We start from the raw sequence: 17,680 nt of genomic DNA on the forward strand, positions 1-17,680 counted from the left end.
TGTTTGAGGATTTTTGTTCTACGATTTTTGAAGTTTTAGTTCTTTTAATTTTTTTCATGTTGATTCCCATTTTGATGGCACCAAGGAGATTAGACTCATATCTTATAAGTCCCCCCTTCTGTTTCAGAGGTTTCAATGTTTAGTTGCTTCTTGATTTGTTTTCTTGATTACATTCAGAGGAATTTTTGTTCACCCAGGGGTTCATATCTCCCTAATTTCCTCATGTGTGTATTATGGTAATACAGGAAACTACAACAATTTTAATAATAAACATTTAAAAAACAAATTTGGAGGATTATTATTTTTCTACTAGTCTTAAAACACATCTTGTAAATTTTCAGAGAAATATAGACATTAAATTTCTTGATTTCAGACTTTTAATCAAACCATGCTTTTCACTCACACACAATTTACCAAATACAATGATTGTAATGGTTTTAACACTTGAACCAAAACTACACTTTCAGTGCAGTGGATGTCTAGCTCTGGGATTGTAACTTTTCGTTGAGAGAGTCATTTCCAATTTCAATGATGTTTCTCAGGGCGTTCATTATTATGGCATCAATGGCAGGATTCAGTTCTGTTTCTGAATGGTAGTTCTTCACTGGAAAAATAGAGTGAATAGGGGTGCCCACACGTTTGCTGAACTGCTGAATCTAAATAAAAATTAAAAAAAATAAAAAAGTTCAGAAATTACTGATCAAAGATCAGGGTTGTTAACAGAATTACAAAAAAATATGATAATTATTTTGACAGTTTAATTATATTGCATTTCTGTATAAAACTGTATTAAAATAATATACCTTTTGCTGCAGAGATTTGCTCTTGTAGACATCTGTCACATAATCGTTTATCTCAGGAAAAGCCTCGTCAATTTTGGTAAAAATTGCCACTTGTGGAATCCCTGACCAAATACAACACAAATGTTGGGTGAATGGATTGTGATGTGAGATAAGTGCTTCCTAACACTTCTGGTTGTACATAAAAGACTGTGGTCTATGAGGAAGACTCGTGAAAAATTTGATAACTTCTAAATGACTGTGATTACGACTGTGACTGTGATTTGTGAACTGTGATTATAACTGTGAATCCAAAGACCAGGTACTTGGAGCTGCTACGTTAGCACATATAAGTCTGATGTTGGCGGAATAGAACTGACAGTTGAGATAATGTACAGGATATACAAGGGGAAACTGTGGGTGTTTTAGCAAAGAAACTGATACACTGTGGCTCCAATTGCTCAGTGTAGCCCTCTCTTACAAACTCTGGTTTAGACTCTGAGCTTACCTACATTCTGCAAATCTCAGGTGGGTTATGTTTGCTTCCTGTTTGTATGTTCTGTATGTCTTTGTGCCATTTGCTGTTGTGAAGATAGCTCACACTTGTTCAATTCTTTCATTTTCACTTACAAATGCTGTATAATACGGTGGCCCTGAAGTGCAAACCACAAAAACAAATCACAAAACGCACAACAAATTGAAAAGCGCAAAAACAAATCTCTTAACGCAAAAACAAATTGAAAAGCGCAAAAACAAATCTCTTAACGCAAAAACAAATTGAAAAGCGCAAAAACAAATCACTTAACGCAAAAACAAATCACTTAACGCAAAAACAAATTGAAAAGCGCAAAAACAAATTCACTTAACGCAAAAACAAATTGAAAAGCGCAAAAACAAATCACAAAACGCACAACAAATTGAAAAGCGCAAAAACAAATTGAAAAGCGCAAAAACAAATTGAAAAGCGCAACAACAAATTGAAAAGCGCAACAACAAATTGAAAAGCGCAACAACAAATTGAAAAGCGCAACAACAAATTCACTAAGCGCAAAAACAAATCACAGAACACACAACAAATTGAAAAGCGCAAAAACAAAAACCAAACCGGAAGAGGTAGGTACCAATGCTGCAACAACAGGCATCACTGATTGGATGATGGATCCGGTAGCCTTTTGAACCGGAAGTTGTTCTGTTCGGAAGTTTGGTGACTGCTCTAACAACTTTTTTCCACAACTTGGACAAAACATGTTGGCTGTATCCCAATTCAGGGTCTGCAGCCTTAAAGGATGCATTTTAAGGCCGATTACGTCACAGCGGCGCGCCGAAGGCTGTTCCAATTCAAAGGCTGCTCGAAATGCGGTCCTCAAATTCGGCCTTCATTTCCCTGAATTTTAAGGCTGTGGCGGGGTAGACTTCGTGGCCCAACATATTCCACAATTCATAGCGCGGCAGTCACTGTGGATAATTTTGCCGCTGACGGCAGAAGCGTAGCGGCCGAAGAGTAAACTGTTAAACGTAAGTACTGAATATGATGTCACTTTTTTATGTGCAAATGTTTAATAATGAGGAACATTAAAACATTACTGTTGGCCAGATGTCGTTATTTGCCATTAGCGATGTTTGTACTTTCAACGTTTACTTTGTTTTAAAGCATTTAAAATATAATAATACAATAGTTGACCTTAATCCTACAGAGAATGTGATGATTTTATGGATAATTAAAGTCAGTCATATATCCACAAACACAACAAGCTGAAAGTCAGTGATGCTGCTCGGTTTGCAGTCCTGAATATCACGGCACAAGCAGGATTCACTGCACTGTTAATGTTAGCTATGTTATATTGCTGCCTCTGTTCGGTGGTGTCGAGCCAAATGGACTTTAACGTGTGCTTGAACGAGCTGACGGTTCACTCGTTAAGCTGAAAGAAAGATGCTTTAATCACAGGAGTCACACATGCGTCCACTGGACCATCTGGGACTCTTCTTGTTTAGCACTCATAATAACACAAACACTAAATCCTCCTTCTCTGTGCTGTTTTGTAGCAGTGTATACACCTGAGACTGTCACCTGTCTGTCTGTCCTGCACTCTCTCTCTGTTTCTTTCTCTCTGATTGTGGAATAAAAGTATGAACATGTGCTTATAAGTTACACTTGTGTTTGAATCCTGCAGCTTATCACACATTTGATTTCCATGTGTGACAACTGCAAGTGTCCAGAGTGAGGACAGACTGAGGGACCCACTGCTGCACATCATCTGTGAGGCTTTGCACCCCTGATGATCCACCAGGACAAACTCAGCAGTGTGTGAGGAAGAGGAGGAGGAAGAGCCAGCAGCAGCTGACAGATGGAGAGAATAGACAGACTGTTCCCTGTTTGTGAAGGACTGCTAGGAAAGTTTAACATAACTAATTATCTGTCCTGAATCATTATTAGGTAATGTTCACATAATTTGATCATCCCAGTGTTTTCAGTGTGGGAGAAAGTACTCAGGGCCTTCAAGTTACACACTATGAAAGGCAGCAACAAGTTTAATATTCAGAAACCTAAAGTATGTATCAGCAGCAGAATGGAGCTAAAAATAAATGTTTGTTTCAGTTCTATGAAGCTTTGAGTATTTTGGATTAGTAGCACTACTGTGTTTGTTGCATCATATTGCTGTAATTGTTTATATGCTTTATATATTCTGAGGTAAGTTGATCTATAGTGTTACATCATATTCTATAAGGATGTTATGTGTTTGTAGACTTTCTGCCCAGTTTGACCCATTTAGCAGAAGTCAGTCTGTTTAAGGCTCTGATATCTATTCTGTATGACTTAAAGCAGTTATGACATGGTCTGATTTTCTCACCCAATAAAGGAATATTTAATATATCAGTCTACTCTTTATTTTATCAGCAACAGTTATCACAGCTCGTACATTTTCTTTTTACACATATATGTAAGCATTGAGCCAAATTTAGTAATGCCAACATATTACACGGACAATATTTGTCTCTTATATATAATACATCTACATATACACTGTCAAAGATACTTGTCTTTGAGTGAAGATTTAATGTGATAGGACATATAAATAACTGCAACTTGAATCTTTACTGAAGCTCAGTAAACATGAATTTCACTCACATGTGCTGTACCAGTGTACCTGCACATGTGATGTGACAATAGAAGTTATTTGATTTGAGAGTTCAAACTCACTGCTGTAATAACTTATGATTAATAACTATAATATTGGCCATATCATATTTACACTGACTTTAGTCTCATGAACAACATTAGCTAATTGTTATTTACTAGCTAATCTTAAATGACTGTTCAGTACAGATATGAAGGGCAGCAATCATATTTTACAGTCCTGTGGTCTCAGCCTCAGATACTTATTAAATCACACAAAGCTCGTGTAGAAACAAACACACGAACAAAATATGTTCTCCTTCATTTCCGTCAAAGCTGTATGAAACGTTTCCAGCGGTTGGTGTTATGGTTGCTAGGCAACCTGGGCAGCGCGACGGAGGCTAGACCGTCCCATTTCACAAGCCTCGCACTTCCGGCCTTAGTGGTCTTTGAGTACGCGGCCCTTGAGGATCGTTGAGGCTGCGTACTTTAGGGCTGCAGACCCTGAATTGGGATCCGTCGACTGCTCTTTCTCATAACCACGTTCGGCAGAACAACTTCCGGTTCAAAAGGCTACCGGATCCATCACCCAATCAGTGATGCCTGTTGTTGCAGCATTGGTACCTACCTCTTCCGGTTTGGTTTTTGTTTTTGCGCTTTTCAATTTGTTGTGTGTTCTGTGATTTGTTTTTGCGCTTAGTGAATTTGTTGTTGCGCTTTTCAATTTGTTGTTGCGCTTTTCAATTTGTTGTTGCGCTTTTCAATTTGTTGTTGCGCTTTTCAATTTGTTTTTGCGCTTTTCAATTTGTTTTTGCGCTTTTCAATTTGTTGTGCGTTTTGTGATTTGTTTTTGCGCTTTTCAATTTGTTTTTGCGTTAAGTGAATTTGTTTTTGCGCTTTTCAATTTGTTGTTGCGCTTTTCAATTTGTTGTTGCGCTTTTCAATTTGTTTTTGCGTTAAGTGAATTTGTTGTTGCGCTTTTCAATTTGTTTTTGCGTTAAGAGATTTGTTGTGCGTTTTGTGATTTGTTTTTGTGGTTTGCACTTCAGGGCCACCGTAGTATAAGGCAAAAACAATCTTCTGTTTTGATGAGCTCAAGCAAGATACTTAACTATAAAATAAGTATTTCTTAAACCTCTATTAACACACTCACATACAATGAGCTCATAGCTTAGTCATTATATATGTAAATTTGTATCTAATTACTTTGTCAATCACATTTTGCATTTATAAATTATATACTAAGAAAGAATAATGCTTTAAAAATAAGGAATTAAGAACTGACTAATAGCTTAACAGTGTGAATAAGTGTTATTCTTTATTGATGGGTGTTTGCACGGAAATGACAATAAACAAAAACAAGTAATGATGGCTTATATTAGATTTTTTAAGGCAGTTAGTTCCCATTGTAAAAAGAAGAAACAGTGATTTTTGCTCACCCAGATCACTGGCTTCATCTCTGACATCCTGCATTACCTCCACAGTGGCATCATTCATCAGAGATACAGTGTTGGCATCAACAACACAAACCAAAACGTGCACTTTGTCGTTCTCAGTTGGAGCTCTGTTGTAGTATCTATCATCTTTTGACAGTTTATTTTCAGGGTTGAACTAAAAGATAAAGTGTAAATATAAAACAAATAATGTAAAATGATGAATTACTGAAAAATTACCAAAATAATATAAAGATCTTTTTCTTTTAACTGAATGTCAGAATTTTAAAACTGCCGAATTTAAAAAATAACTCTACCTTGTAACCATCATTTATGCGACCCTTCAGTGCCTGTTTGACATCTTTCACATGAATTCTTCTCTGTCTTCTGCTGGTGATTTTGAACCCCGCCATGTCATTTAGGACAAAAGGGTAAAAGGTGTTTCCATTCCGGATCCTGTAGGTTCTATACTGTGGATCACATATGAAGAATAATACATTTATTTATTTTCACATTCAAACGCTTTGAGAAACAGGTCCTATAATGATAATAAATTCAGAAGAATTTTGTTATTTTCATAAGTTGTTGCCAAAACAGCATCACCCCTGGGTTAGTGGAATTCCATACCGAAACTTCAAGGTGAAAATTTTGTAAGTTCCTATTTTGGCCTTTTGAAACCAGAAGTGGTGAGCAAGGGGCGAATCTGATAGAGAATCTGGCACTGATAGAGTGCCACTACTACGAGAAAGCGGCATTTGTAACACAAGCTGGTGATGGGGGAGAGGCTAACGAAATTAGACAATAATAGCTATTGTATCTAGTAATATAACTAATAATAATAATGTAACTGATAGGATCTGAACATGGTGCATTCATTTGGCAGAACATAAGACTATACAATGCCAGGTCTCCACCACATGTTAACTAGGGGTGGGTTTTGATAATCTATTTATCGATCGTGATAGCGATTCATTAAAATCCTGAATCGATTTTTAATATAAATTTATTTTCCCCGAAACGCCAGAATCTCAGGTTAAACCTCACAAAATTTCAACAACTACCAAACAGCTAAAACAGTAAATGAGAGCAGGTACACGGATTCTGCACTATGGCGTAAACACAAAGCGCGGACCTGCCGACAGATCAGAATCAGTGAGATGTTGCCTTTCTCACCTGACGGCAAGGACAGGGTCGGGGCTGAAAGCCGACAGCTCGCTGACTCTGGTGTTTTCGGCGGGTCACGCCTTTTTTGCGCTGATTCTAAAGCTATTAGTTTGATCTCTCTCCAAACAATATTGACTGAACCAGCTGCAAAAGAAGATCCAAACTACGGTTCACATTTGGCTTCACATAAACATTGTCATGAATTCCCTTTTACTTTTGCTGTTTTGCTTCCACCACGATAAAATCACACTTCATGCACAGCTCTCTCTCTCTATCTGTCTGTGTCTCTCTCTCTCTCTCTGTCTGTGTCTCTCTCTCTCTCTCTTGCTCTCTCTGTATACTTCAAGAACAGTTTCCTGTCTAAATATAATACCCACAAGTCTACTGTTGTTTACAGCGCTGTTGGCCGCTGTTTTTTTCCCTTTTACATTCTTCCAAAAAGAAAACCTAATTTCTGCTGTTCAATACTGAACAAATTTAAACTTTTTAAAATTATGCAAAATGCAAAACACTTAGCCGTGTCTCTAATAAAACCACTGTAACGTCAGAGGTAACGTTCATATGTTGATTAATGGTTTTCTTTCGTTTTTGATGTACTGCAGAATATTTTTATAAAATCCCAGGCCAGGAAAATCACCTTCATGTTTTTCTGTGTTTTATCTTCAGCTACTTTGACACAAAAGCATCTGCTGTGACGCTCACACCTTTGATAAAGTCTTGCGAGTGTCAGCTTCCTTTTTATAGATACAAAAATATGTAAATGCACTGATCTGAATTATAATCTGTCTGGTACGGGAACTGCTCTGCCTCGGACCGGAAGGCGTTGCAGAGGGTCGTGAAAACTGCCCAGCGCATCGCCGGAGCACCACTTCCTGCCATAAAGGACATCTACAGGAAGCGGTGTCTGAAAAGGGCTGGGAAAATCATCAGAGACCCCAGTCACCCATCACATGGACTCTTCACCCTCCTGCCCTCTGGGAGGCGCTACAGGAGCCTCCGGACTAAGACCACCAGGTACCGGAACAGCTTCTTCCCCACAGCTGTCAGACTCCTGAACTCTGCCTCCTGACATCTGACCCACGTTAAACTCATGGACTGAACATACACACACCCACAACCACTAGCACTTTATCACTATCACAATTATCCACATACCTCACTTATCTTAACTGCACTACTGTATAGTTCTGTGTGAATATCATTCTGTACATATGATAATTTTTAATCCTACAACTGTTTATAACTTGCATAGTTCACATTTCTGTATAACTGTATATCTCAGATTTCTGTATAGTTTTTATTTCACATTTATATCCTGTTCATAGCCTGTACATAGCTTGTACTCACTACAGCCTGTACATACTTATAGTTATAGAATATTCATAACATACTTCACACCGTGTACATTATAACATACCATAATAGACCCATTTCTGTAATATACTTACACATCTATATTATTGCTAATATATATTGTAATATATCTATATCACTAAAGCACTTCTGGATGGATGCAAACTGCATTTCGTTGCCCTGTACCTGTGACATGTGCAATGACAATAAAGTTGAATTCTATTCTATTCTAATTCTATTCTATTCTAATATTTCTGACTGTCTGAGGCAAAATTTCCCAGATTTAAATTGAATCAAATCGAATCGTGGATCGAATCGATTCTAGAAATCAGTGGCGATACCCAGCCCTAATGTTAACTTGGCATACATGACAGTAAAACATAGATAAAAGCCTTCACCAACTTGCACATTCATGGATACAGCCAGATCACTGCTCTGGCTACAAGTTATTTAGTGAGTCACATATTCACTGTTATTGGCATAGTTGTACTCTGTCCATACCTCTTTGGTGCAGCTGGTACCAGATATGTTCTCCACCAAAACCTCACGATGTACTCTCTTTTGTAAGACAGTGTTTACAGAATTGATGAAACTAGATTTTCCAGCTCCAAATGGACCATAAAGGAGGATCCTAAGCTTTTGTTCTTCAACCTGAGGTTTGTAGTTCTCCACAAAATGCTGGTCAGTTGGGTTCTTTCTGCTCAAAGGAAATATTATATTATCTCACACCTTAGATGGAAAAAATGAATTAACATGCAACAACTGGATAGTTCACTGACTAAATAGAAGGAATACGGTAAATAAAATGTATTTTTTTCCATGAGCTTCACTCACCCAAAGTTAATTTGCCTCCATGGGTTTTCAAGAACTGACAAGAAACAATTTAAAGAGAAAATAATGTCAATGTATAGTACATTTTTTATTGGATGACAACTCGTATGATTATAGCTTTTGAATAAACGTACGTGGAGATGGAGGAGCTGTTTTTGAAGACGAAGAACCCATAACTGAAACATGAAGTATTTACTTAATTCAAAGTTTAAATAAATGATTTCATTTTTGCTTTGGATTAAAATGAACCTACCTTTGCTGGACAAAGCCAGAATGTGAACCTATCCACAGTCTTAAAGTCTTCCAAATCTGTTTTTACTTTCATTTTTACAGAACACGTGACTTCTAAGAATCCCCCCGGTTCACAGGTTACTTTCATTTTCATCTTGTTTATAGATAACATAAAAACAGCAACATATTGATGTTTCCACTCTCACGTTTACTGAAAATGTTTAATCTTACAGACTGACCAGGTGCTGTGGTCAGACTGATTACAGATGTGCTGTGTCACTATCTTAGTGACTTATGGAAAATGATAAAATTTTAACTGTGGTTTTTCATTTGGTTGAGTTTGATATACTTCCATCATATAAAGTCATGTATCCACACAATAGGTTCTGAATTATTACAAGCTGCACGTCTCTCTGGAAGCTCTTAAGACACGCCGGAAAGTTTATCAGAGGGCAGTAAAGACTGCCCAAAACTCCTATTTTTCTCAACTAATTGCTATTAATTGACATAACCCTCGTGTTTTGTATAACACCATAAATTCTGTGTTAAATGCAGAAGATCATTGTGAGTGTAAAAATTTGAGATTGTCATTTGTGATATGATATATAAAACCATTGCTTGTATGTGTTTTGATAAAATGTTTCTCCTTATTAGGGTTTATAATCAATCAATCAATCTTTATTTATAAAGCACTTTTCATACAAAAAATGTAGCACAAAGTGCTTTACATGGTTAAAAGCAGCCCACCCCACCCACCCTCCCACACACACGCACACTTAAAGAGTAAATATTATAAGCTTCGGTGTGCACTCTGTCCATACATAAGATGGAGGAAGCTGTCTTGTTGCTATACACATTTAGAAACCACAAGGGTCTGTTCTTCTAAGATGTAAGTTCCTGTTTTTATAGTTTAGCGAGACGTTCGCTTCTGCTTTTCGGCACGTACACATGTTAAGTTCGTTGAAAGGTCACATCCTGTATGGGGGCGACTGATAAGCCTTGTATGGTATGGCGGAACACACACACACACACAGACACAGACAGATGTATACTTTGCTCACACACGTGCCTGCTTAAGACTGTCACGTGTTAATGGAACAATGTGTAACTGCTTACTCGTGTAATCACTGTTGTCAATAAAGGAGGCAGAAATGGGGAATTCAGCTAAGTTCAAGCGGAGGGTGAACAGCTCTTGACCTTGGCCGGCTTCAATGTTCCCTCTAATTTTTCATGTGTCAGAGCGAACACACAAACTCCCTGAGCGATCCCGTGGACCACTGTGAGCGACATTAGACGTGTGCACCAAGGGCGTAGATTTGGCATGGACGGAAGGGACATGTCCCCACCAATATCCAGCGATTACTGAATTGTCCCCACCAATAATTTGATCTCTTCAAGTAAAGAAAAACAAACCCGATAGAAAAAAAACAAACGATCTGTCAACGTCTCATCCACCCAGCGGTGCAGAAAGAGTTAAATTACGTTCTCTACTGGAGTCCTATGTCATGTGACAAATATGGCCAATGTGATTGGCTGTGCCTGTCAGGGAGCTCTGTTTAGTTTCAAGGTTCAAGGTTCTTTATTTGTCACATGCATAGTTATACGAGTATAACACACAGTGAAATGTATCCTGACACGCTCCTCGACATGTGCAAAAATGGGGGGGGGGGGTAGAAAGAAGAACATTATATATGAAGTATATACATTGGGTGAATGTGCAGTAGTAGCAGCAAGCGGGTGAAAAAATAGTAATGTCAAAGTATTTTACTGTAATTTTTTACAGTTTTGTACTGTCTTCCTAGGATATCATTCAATTTACATAAGCAGACTGTGATCTTACATGTCAAAGGTAAAACAACATAACATCACTGTAAATATAGTAAAACACAATTTACTTGTTTTTTAAATATATTTTTTTGTACATAAGCATATTTAGATCGTAAAAATATATCCAGAAACAGCTAGTTCTCTCCCATCATGCCTTGGGACATGTGCTGCTGTTTAGATGTTCTTGTTTAATTGTTTATGGTTAGTTACTTTTAACTGTTATCTTGAATGTTGTGTTTGTGCCGTGGTGCAGAGTCACTGACAGTTGTTGTTTTGTAGCGGGATGTCACTCATGTACCATGAGTGACTTCTGTTCTACTGTTGTTGAACCTTGAGGCACATGGAAGCACTGGAAAGTGTTTAAATAAAGAGCTTCCCCTAACAGCTTGGGGTTGAATAACAAGCTCAATCTCTCTCTTTGAGCTTCTTAGTTAAGATTCCTTTGCATGCCACAATCTAAATCAGTTCACGGCCACGCTGTGCTAATTATATTTAAAAAAAATAAAATAAATGTAGAGGTAGGAATTGCAATTACTATAAATCTCAAAGTATTCACAACATTCCTGAACAGAAATAGGCCTCTGCACCTGGGGTGAGGGTGTGGCCATGAAAACAATGTGATATGCTATTGGATGTTGGGACACATAATAAAATGACGCTAAGCATCGGCCAATGAATGTGAACTAACAACAACAAGGTCGCGGGTATGGCTGCGACCGTAGAAAAGATTTTTGTTCTGTTCTTCTAGAATATCATTAAAGTTACGTAAATAGACCTTGACTTCACATTTCAAATGTAAATTAACGTCAAATCACTGTAATGTAATGAAACATAATTGTCATGATTATTAAATGTAGCTGTCTGTACATATGCATATTTAGATTGTTAAAATACATTCACAAATGTATCATGATTCCACAAATATCTGTCCGTTATTTGAAAGATTGAACTGTTGAATTCAAATGTAATGCTATGGTAAAGTATATAACATGATCCCTATAAGCTTGTGTTACATCACATAAGTATTGTTATCATTGCTAGTTAGGGCGATCGTGGCTCAAGAGTTGGCCGTTCGCCTTGTGATCAGAAGGTTGCCGGTTCGAGCACTGGCTCGGACACTCTCGGTCGTTGTGTCCGTGGTCAAGACACTTCACCTACTGGCGATGGCCAGAGGGGCCGATGGTGCGATACGGCAGCCTCGCCTCTGTCAGTCTGTCCCAAAGCATGCAATCCATTATTAGTTAAACCAACTGTTAACTGTATATTTCTGGACATTTACGTATTATGATTCATATTGCCACATTCATTGACCTTGTTTATAGGTAATTTCATTGTTTGATCACGTTACAATGTTCCTAATTGAATGTCTAGTCTTTTTGGTCTGGACCTGAATGTGGGCAGACCATGTCAGGTCTGAGGAGATGTGGACACCGAGATACTTGAAGGACTGCACCCTCTCCACTGGAGCTCCATTGATGATAATGGGCTTGTAGTCTCTGTGCTGACTCATTCTGAAGTCCACTACCAGCTCCTTGGTCTTGCCGACGTTCAGCTGGAGGTGGTTGTCCTGGCACCATGATGCCAGATTCTTCACTTCGTCCATGTAGGCCGCCTCATCGTTGTTGGAGATGGCACCCAACACCACTGTGTCATCAGCAATCTTCACAATGGTGTTGGAGCTGTGGGTGGCCACACAGTCTGAAGTGTAGAGGGAGTAGAGCAGTGGCGAGAGGACACATCCCTGTGGTGCTCCTGTGTTGATGGTGATGCTGTTAGAGACGCATCTACCCACCCTCACCACCTGAGTTCCGCCAGTGAGGAAGTCCAACACCCACGCACACAGACGGCTGTTGCGTCCCAGATCCCTCAGCTTTGTGAACAGTCTGCTGGGCACTATTGTGTTAAACGCTGAACTGTAATCAACAAACAGCATTCTCACATAGTTACCCTGTTTCTTGTCCACGTGGCTGAGGGTGGTGTGCAGGACGTGGGCGATGGCGTCCTCAGTGGATCTGTTGGGTCGGTAGGCGAACTGGAGCGGATCTGTGGTGACTGGGATGGAGGAAGAGATGATGTTCTTCAGCAGCCTCTCAAACACCTTCATGACTACCGAGGTCAGCGCAACTGGCCCGTAATCGTTCAGGGATGAGGGTTTGCTGTTCTTGGGCACAGGGATGATAGTGGATGTGGGGACCACGGACTTCGCCAGGGACTCATTGAAGATGGAAGTGAACACACCTGCTAGCTAGTCAGCACAGCAGCGCAGTGAGTTTTAGTAGCAGGAAGCCTGCGCTGCGAGGTCCTGCAAGGAGGAGAGGAGGACGGCAGCAAAAAGGAAGAACCTGGATATAAGACCGTATTTTTCAAACAAACCTGTAAGTCACTTAAAGCCAAGTTCACTCATGAAATCCCATACGGTAAAAAAATATATTTTAAAATACATTTTGAAATATATTTCAAAATATACAAAAAATGGCCAAAAAATATATGTGCTAAAATACATTTTAAAATATATTTATATATTTTGAAATATATTTTAGCACATATATTTTTGAACTGACTTTCAAAGCTGTTTACCTTTTAAATTGCTGTGGATCAAAACCTCCAGTGGGAAGGCAGCCATTAGAAGAACACGCACCATTGAACCTGAAAATAACAAAATCAAACAAACAAACAAAAAACAGAACAATATATAAGAGTCAGGTAGGGTAATAAATCTCTTCCCAAGCAATATAGTTCATTTTGGGTGAAAAACAAAACATTCCTCTAAAATATATTGTAACGATGGTTAAGTGTTATGTTACAGTCAGGTTGGTTCTCTGCACGCTGTTGTTTCTTTAAGTTACATGTTTGGATGTGCAGGAAGGGGCGGGGGGTCCTTGTGGTTGTTGTGTGTGACTGTGCGGGGGCTGAAGTGAGGTGTTGTATGAGAGCACTCTCCCCGGAGTTAACGGCCTGTTGCCTGTCACGGAATAAACGGACAAACTGCGACCAAAACGTCTGGTTCTTGAGAACGTTACACTGGTGTCAGAAGTGAAGAACGTCCGCCTGAAACGCCCGGCAACCTGTTGCTGGCGACGCTGACCGTCACGAGACCGGAGGATGTTGCCGGACAAGATTAAGAGGGAGACGGAGGAGAGGGAGGTTCGTCCGCGCTCGCCTGCCCATAGAGTGAGGGAAACGGCGCTGCGGCTGTCTGCTGAGGCTGGATTTTCTCCAGGTTTGACTAGGCTCGGGACATTTTCGCACCGTGGCCGCGATTCCGGTGGGGGGGAGTCGACCTCGCTTGGCGCGCCGTCACGTGATGTAAACAAACATGGCGGCGCCCAGCAAGCTGCCGCGAACATAAAGACGCCTAAGTTCAGCGGCAAGATGCCATGGGAAGTGTTTATTCCACAGTTTGAGCTGTTAGCTGTTGCAGCTGGCTGGTCTGAGGAACATAAAGCTCTCCAATTGGCTTTGTGCCTGTGTGAGGATGCAGCTGCATGCCTGCTGCTGCTGACCGAGGAGCAAAGGGGAGATTATAATGCTCTGGTTGGGGCACTTCAGAGACGTTTCGGGCAGTATAACCAACCGGTGCTGCTGAGGTCGGAGTTCCACAACAGACGCAGATTGCCAGGAGAGCCCCTTCGCATTTTGGCCCATGAAGTCGAGTGTCTCTGCCGGAGGGCGTATGACAGCATGCCACCATCAGTGCAGGCGGAGTTAGCTCGGGACCAGTTCCTGCAGGCCCTGAGCCCTAAAGAGCTCCGTATGCAGACTCAGCTTGCTCGACCGGCCACGCTCAGTGCAGCCCTGGAGCTAGCGTTGGAGAGGGAGATGCTTGCAGGATCCTCTGGGGGCGCTGATGACACGCATGTGGTGAGGGCTATGTCAGCACCTGCAGGGCGGATGGAGATGCCGGCGGGCCCGTGCAGTTTGGTTCAGACGGCTTCTCTGCAGTCGCCTTCCCCTCGGGCTGGCCCACGCCGCCGACCACAGAGCTGCTGGGGATGTGGACAAGTCGGACACCTCATCAGGCAGTGCCCCAAGCTTGCAGCGGTTCAGGGAAACGCCCACGGGCCCGTGTAGGTGGGAGTACACGGGCCAGGGAGAGCGACATCCCCACACCACCGCCATTTCCACCCAGTGCGGTCATCGCTGTGGGCTGGACCCAGGTTGGCGACTTTTGCCATGTTCCAGTGATGATTGCGGGGGTGCCCTGTACGGCCCTTCTGGACACAGGGTCCAATGCAACACTGGTCCGACCCGATGTCGTCCCAACCGGAGCTGCTGTGCAACCGACTAATGTGCGACTTAAGACTGTGACCGGGGATCTGGCACCAATTAGAGGGAGGGGAGTGTTCCAGTTTAAGGTGGGGGACTTCGGTGTGCCTTATGCTGCCTGGGTGGCTAACGTGCAGGACGCCTGCATCCTTGGGCTGGATTTTTTGCGAGCCATTGGTGGTGTACTGGACTTGGGCAAAGGCTTCCTCATACTCCCTGATGGGAAGAAGGTGCAGCTTATTCCTCCCCCGGTCTGCCCAGCATCTGCCGCAGCATCCACCTCCACCTCGGAGACCCCCGCGGACCCGCCAGCAGAACAGCAAGCGGGGGAGGAGGAGGGGCTCTCAGCAGTGAGGAGCATTTGGTCAAAGAACTGCGAGGGGCTGACTCCACAGCAGCAAGAGAGTCTATGGCAGGTACTGAGAGAGTTTAGTGACATTTTTGCCCTGAAAGAAAGTGATGTTGGCTTGACACACTTGGTAGAGCACGTCATTGAGACCGGGGATGCCCAGCCTATTAAAGTGCGCCCCCGCCGCCTGCCCCTGGCTCATCAGGAGGCTGCTGACAGAGAGTTGTGTGAAATGATGAAGGCGGGCATCATAGAGCCATCTGATAGCCCGTGGGCCTCCGCTGTGGTGATGGTGCCTAAGAAAAACAGCCCAAGGACGCGTTTCTGTGTGGACTACAGACCACTCAACAAAGTGACAAAAAAGGACTCTTACCCCCTTCCCAGGATTGACGAGTCTCTCGATTTAGTAGCCGGATCCTCCTGGTTCTCCACCCTGGACCTGCGGAGTGGCTACTGGCAGGTGCCACTGTCCCCTGAATCCAGACCGAAGACAGCCTTCTGCACCAACAGGGGACTATGGCAGTTCAAAGTCCTGAGCTTTGGTCTTTGTAACGCTCCTGCTACCTTTGAGAGGCTGATGGACAGTGTGCTGGCTGGTGTCCCACGGCAAAGGTGTCTGGTCTACCTGGATGACCTTCTAGTACACGGGAGCTCCCTTGATGCTGCCCTGGATGCCCTGAGACAAGTGTTGGGGAGGGTGGCGGCTGCAGGCCTGAAACTGCACCCCGACAAGTGCCACTTCATGAGGAGGGAGGTGGAGTTTCTGGGCCACAAGCTGGGTCAGGAGGGCATTGGCACTTTGGAGGAGAAAATTCACACCATTACTGAGTGGCCCACACCAGCGGACCAGAAACAGCTCAAAAGCTTCCTAGGACTGGCGTCTTATTACAGGAGGTTTGTGAAGGGCTTTTCCTCTATAGCTGCACCACTCTTCCACCTGCTGCAGAAGGACCGTGACTTCATCTGGACCCAGGACTGTCAGCAGGCATTCAACACCCTCCGCAGATCACTGACAGAGTCCCCAGTCCTCGCCCCCCCTGACCCCACCCTGCCTTTTGTCCTGGACACTGACGCAAGCAATGTGGGGCTGGGAGCTGTGTTGTCGCAGGTTGGGCCGGAAGGTGAGAAGGTGGTGGCGTACTTCAGCCGGGTCCTGAACAGGAGTGAGCGGCGCTACTGTGTCACACGACGAGAGCTGCTGGCCGTGGTGAGACACTTTAAGTACTACCTGTGTGGCACATCATTTGTTATCAGAACTGATCATGCCGCCCTCCAGTGGCTGATGTCTTTCAGGGAGCCAGAGGGACAGGTGGCTCGCTGGCTGGAAGAGCTCCAAGCCTTCAATTTCACTGTGGAGCACAGAGCAGGGACGCACCATTCTAACGCAGACGCCCTCTCTCGCCGCCCATGTGCTGCAGCTGGCTGCCGTTACTGTGAGAAGCGAGAGGAGACAGAGCGGGAACTCACAACAATGGATGGAGCAGCACAGCTCACCTGCAGGGCTCTTCTGGTGGTGGATGCAGTGGAGTGGAGGGCACGGCAGGAACAAGACACTGACCTGCTGCCAGTCCTGCAGTGGCTGGAGAAGGAGGAGCGACCCCTTTGGGATGAGGTCACTGGGTTTTCCATCTGTACCAGGGGGCTGTGGGCCAAGTTTACAGCTCTCAGGCTGAAGGAGGGGGTGTTGGAACGTGCCTGGAAGGATCCTGCCACAGGGGAGGAGAGGTGGCAGGTTGTGGTGCCAAGGTCGCTGAGGTCAGCTGTGCTGGAAGCTTGCCATGGGAGCACTGGCTCCGGCCACTTTGGGGTCTCCAAGACCCTCCGCCGCCTCCGCCAGGGCTACTACTGGGGCCAGCAGCGGAGGGATGTGGAAGACTTTTGCCGCAGCTGTGATGCATGTTCCTCGCACAAAGGGCCACAGGACCAATCCCGGACTCAGCTTCAGCAGCAACCAGCAGGAGCTCCAATGGAGCGAGTAGCTGTGGACGTCATGGGCCCATTTCCTCGTACAGACAGAGGAAACCGCTATGTCCTTGTGGCCATGGACTATTTCACCAAGTGGCCGGAAGCAGATGCCATCCCAGATCAGGAGGCTGAGACTGTCGCTGACGTGTTAGTGGAGGGGATGTTCAGCCGCTTTGGAACAGCAGAGACCCTCCACAGTGACCAGGGGCGTAACTTTGAGTCCAAGGTATTTGCTGCCATGTGTGAACGCCTTGGGATTAAGAAGACCCGCACCACCCCACTTCACCCCCAAAGCGATGGACTGGTGGAAAGGTTTAACAGGACGCTGGCCCAGCAGCTAGCCATCCTTACTTCAGAACACCAACAG

At 43.1% G+C, this 17,680-nt stretch overlaps 1 protein-coding gene across 1 annotated transcript; it reads right to left on the minus strand.

Moving 5' to 3' along the window:
* Positions 1-392: 392 nt before the first annotated feature.
* On the minus strand, positions 393-8,994 carry LOC134624374 (interferon-induced protein 44-like). The gene is made up of 8 exons (XM_063469355.1): positions 8,929-8,994; positions 8,810-8,851; positions 8,679-8,712; positions 8,346-8,541; positions 5,645-5,797; positions 5,334-5,505; positions 804-904; positions 393-656 (listed from the first exon to the last, which is right to left on the minus strand). Exons 2-8 carry the CDS (start codon positions 8,847-8,849, stop codon positions 480-482), a joined length of 873 nt encoding a protein of 290 aa, XP_063325425.1. The 5' UTR covers positions 8,850-8,851; positions 8,929-8,994; the 3' UTR covers positions 393-479.
* Between the last annotated feature and the right edge of the window lie 8,686 nt (positions 8,995-17,680).

Source organism: Pelmatolapia mariae, linkage group LG3_W (genome assembly GCF_036321145.2).
Source record: "Pelmatolapia mariae isolate MD_Pm_ZW linkage group LG3_W, Pm_UMD_F_2, whole genome shotgun sequence".
NCBI classification, from domain to species: Eukaryota; Metazoa; Chordata; class Actinopteri; order Cichliformes; family Cichlidae; genus Pelmatolapia; species Pelmatolapia mariae.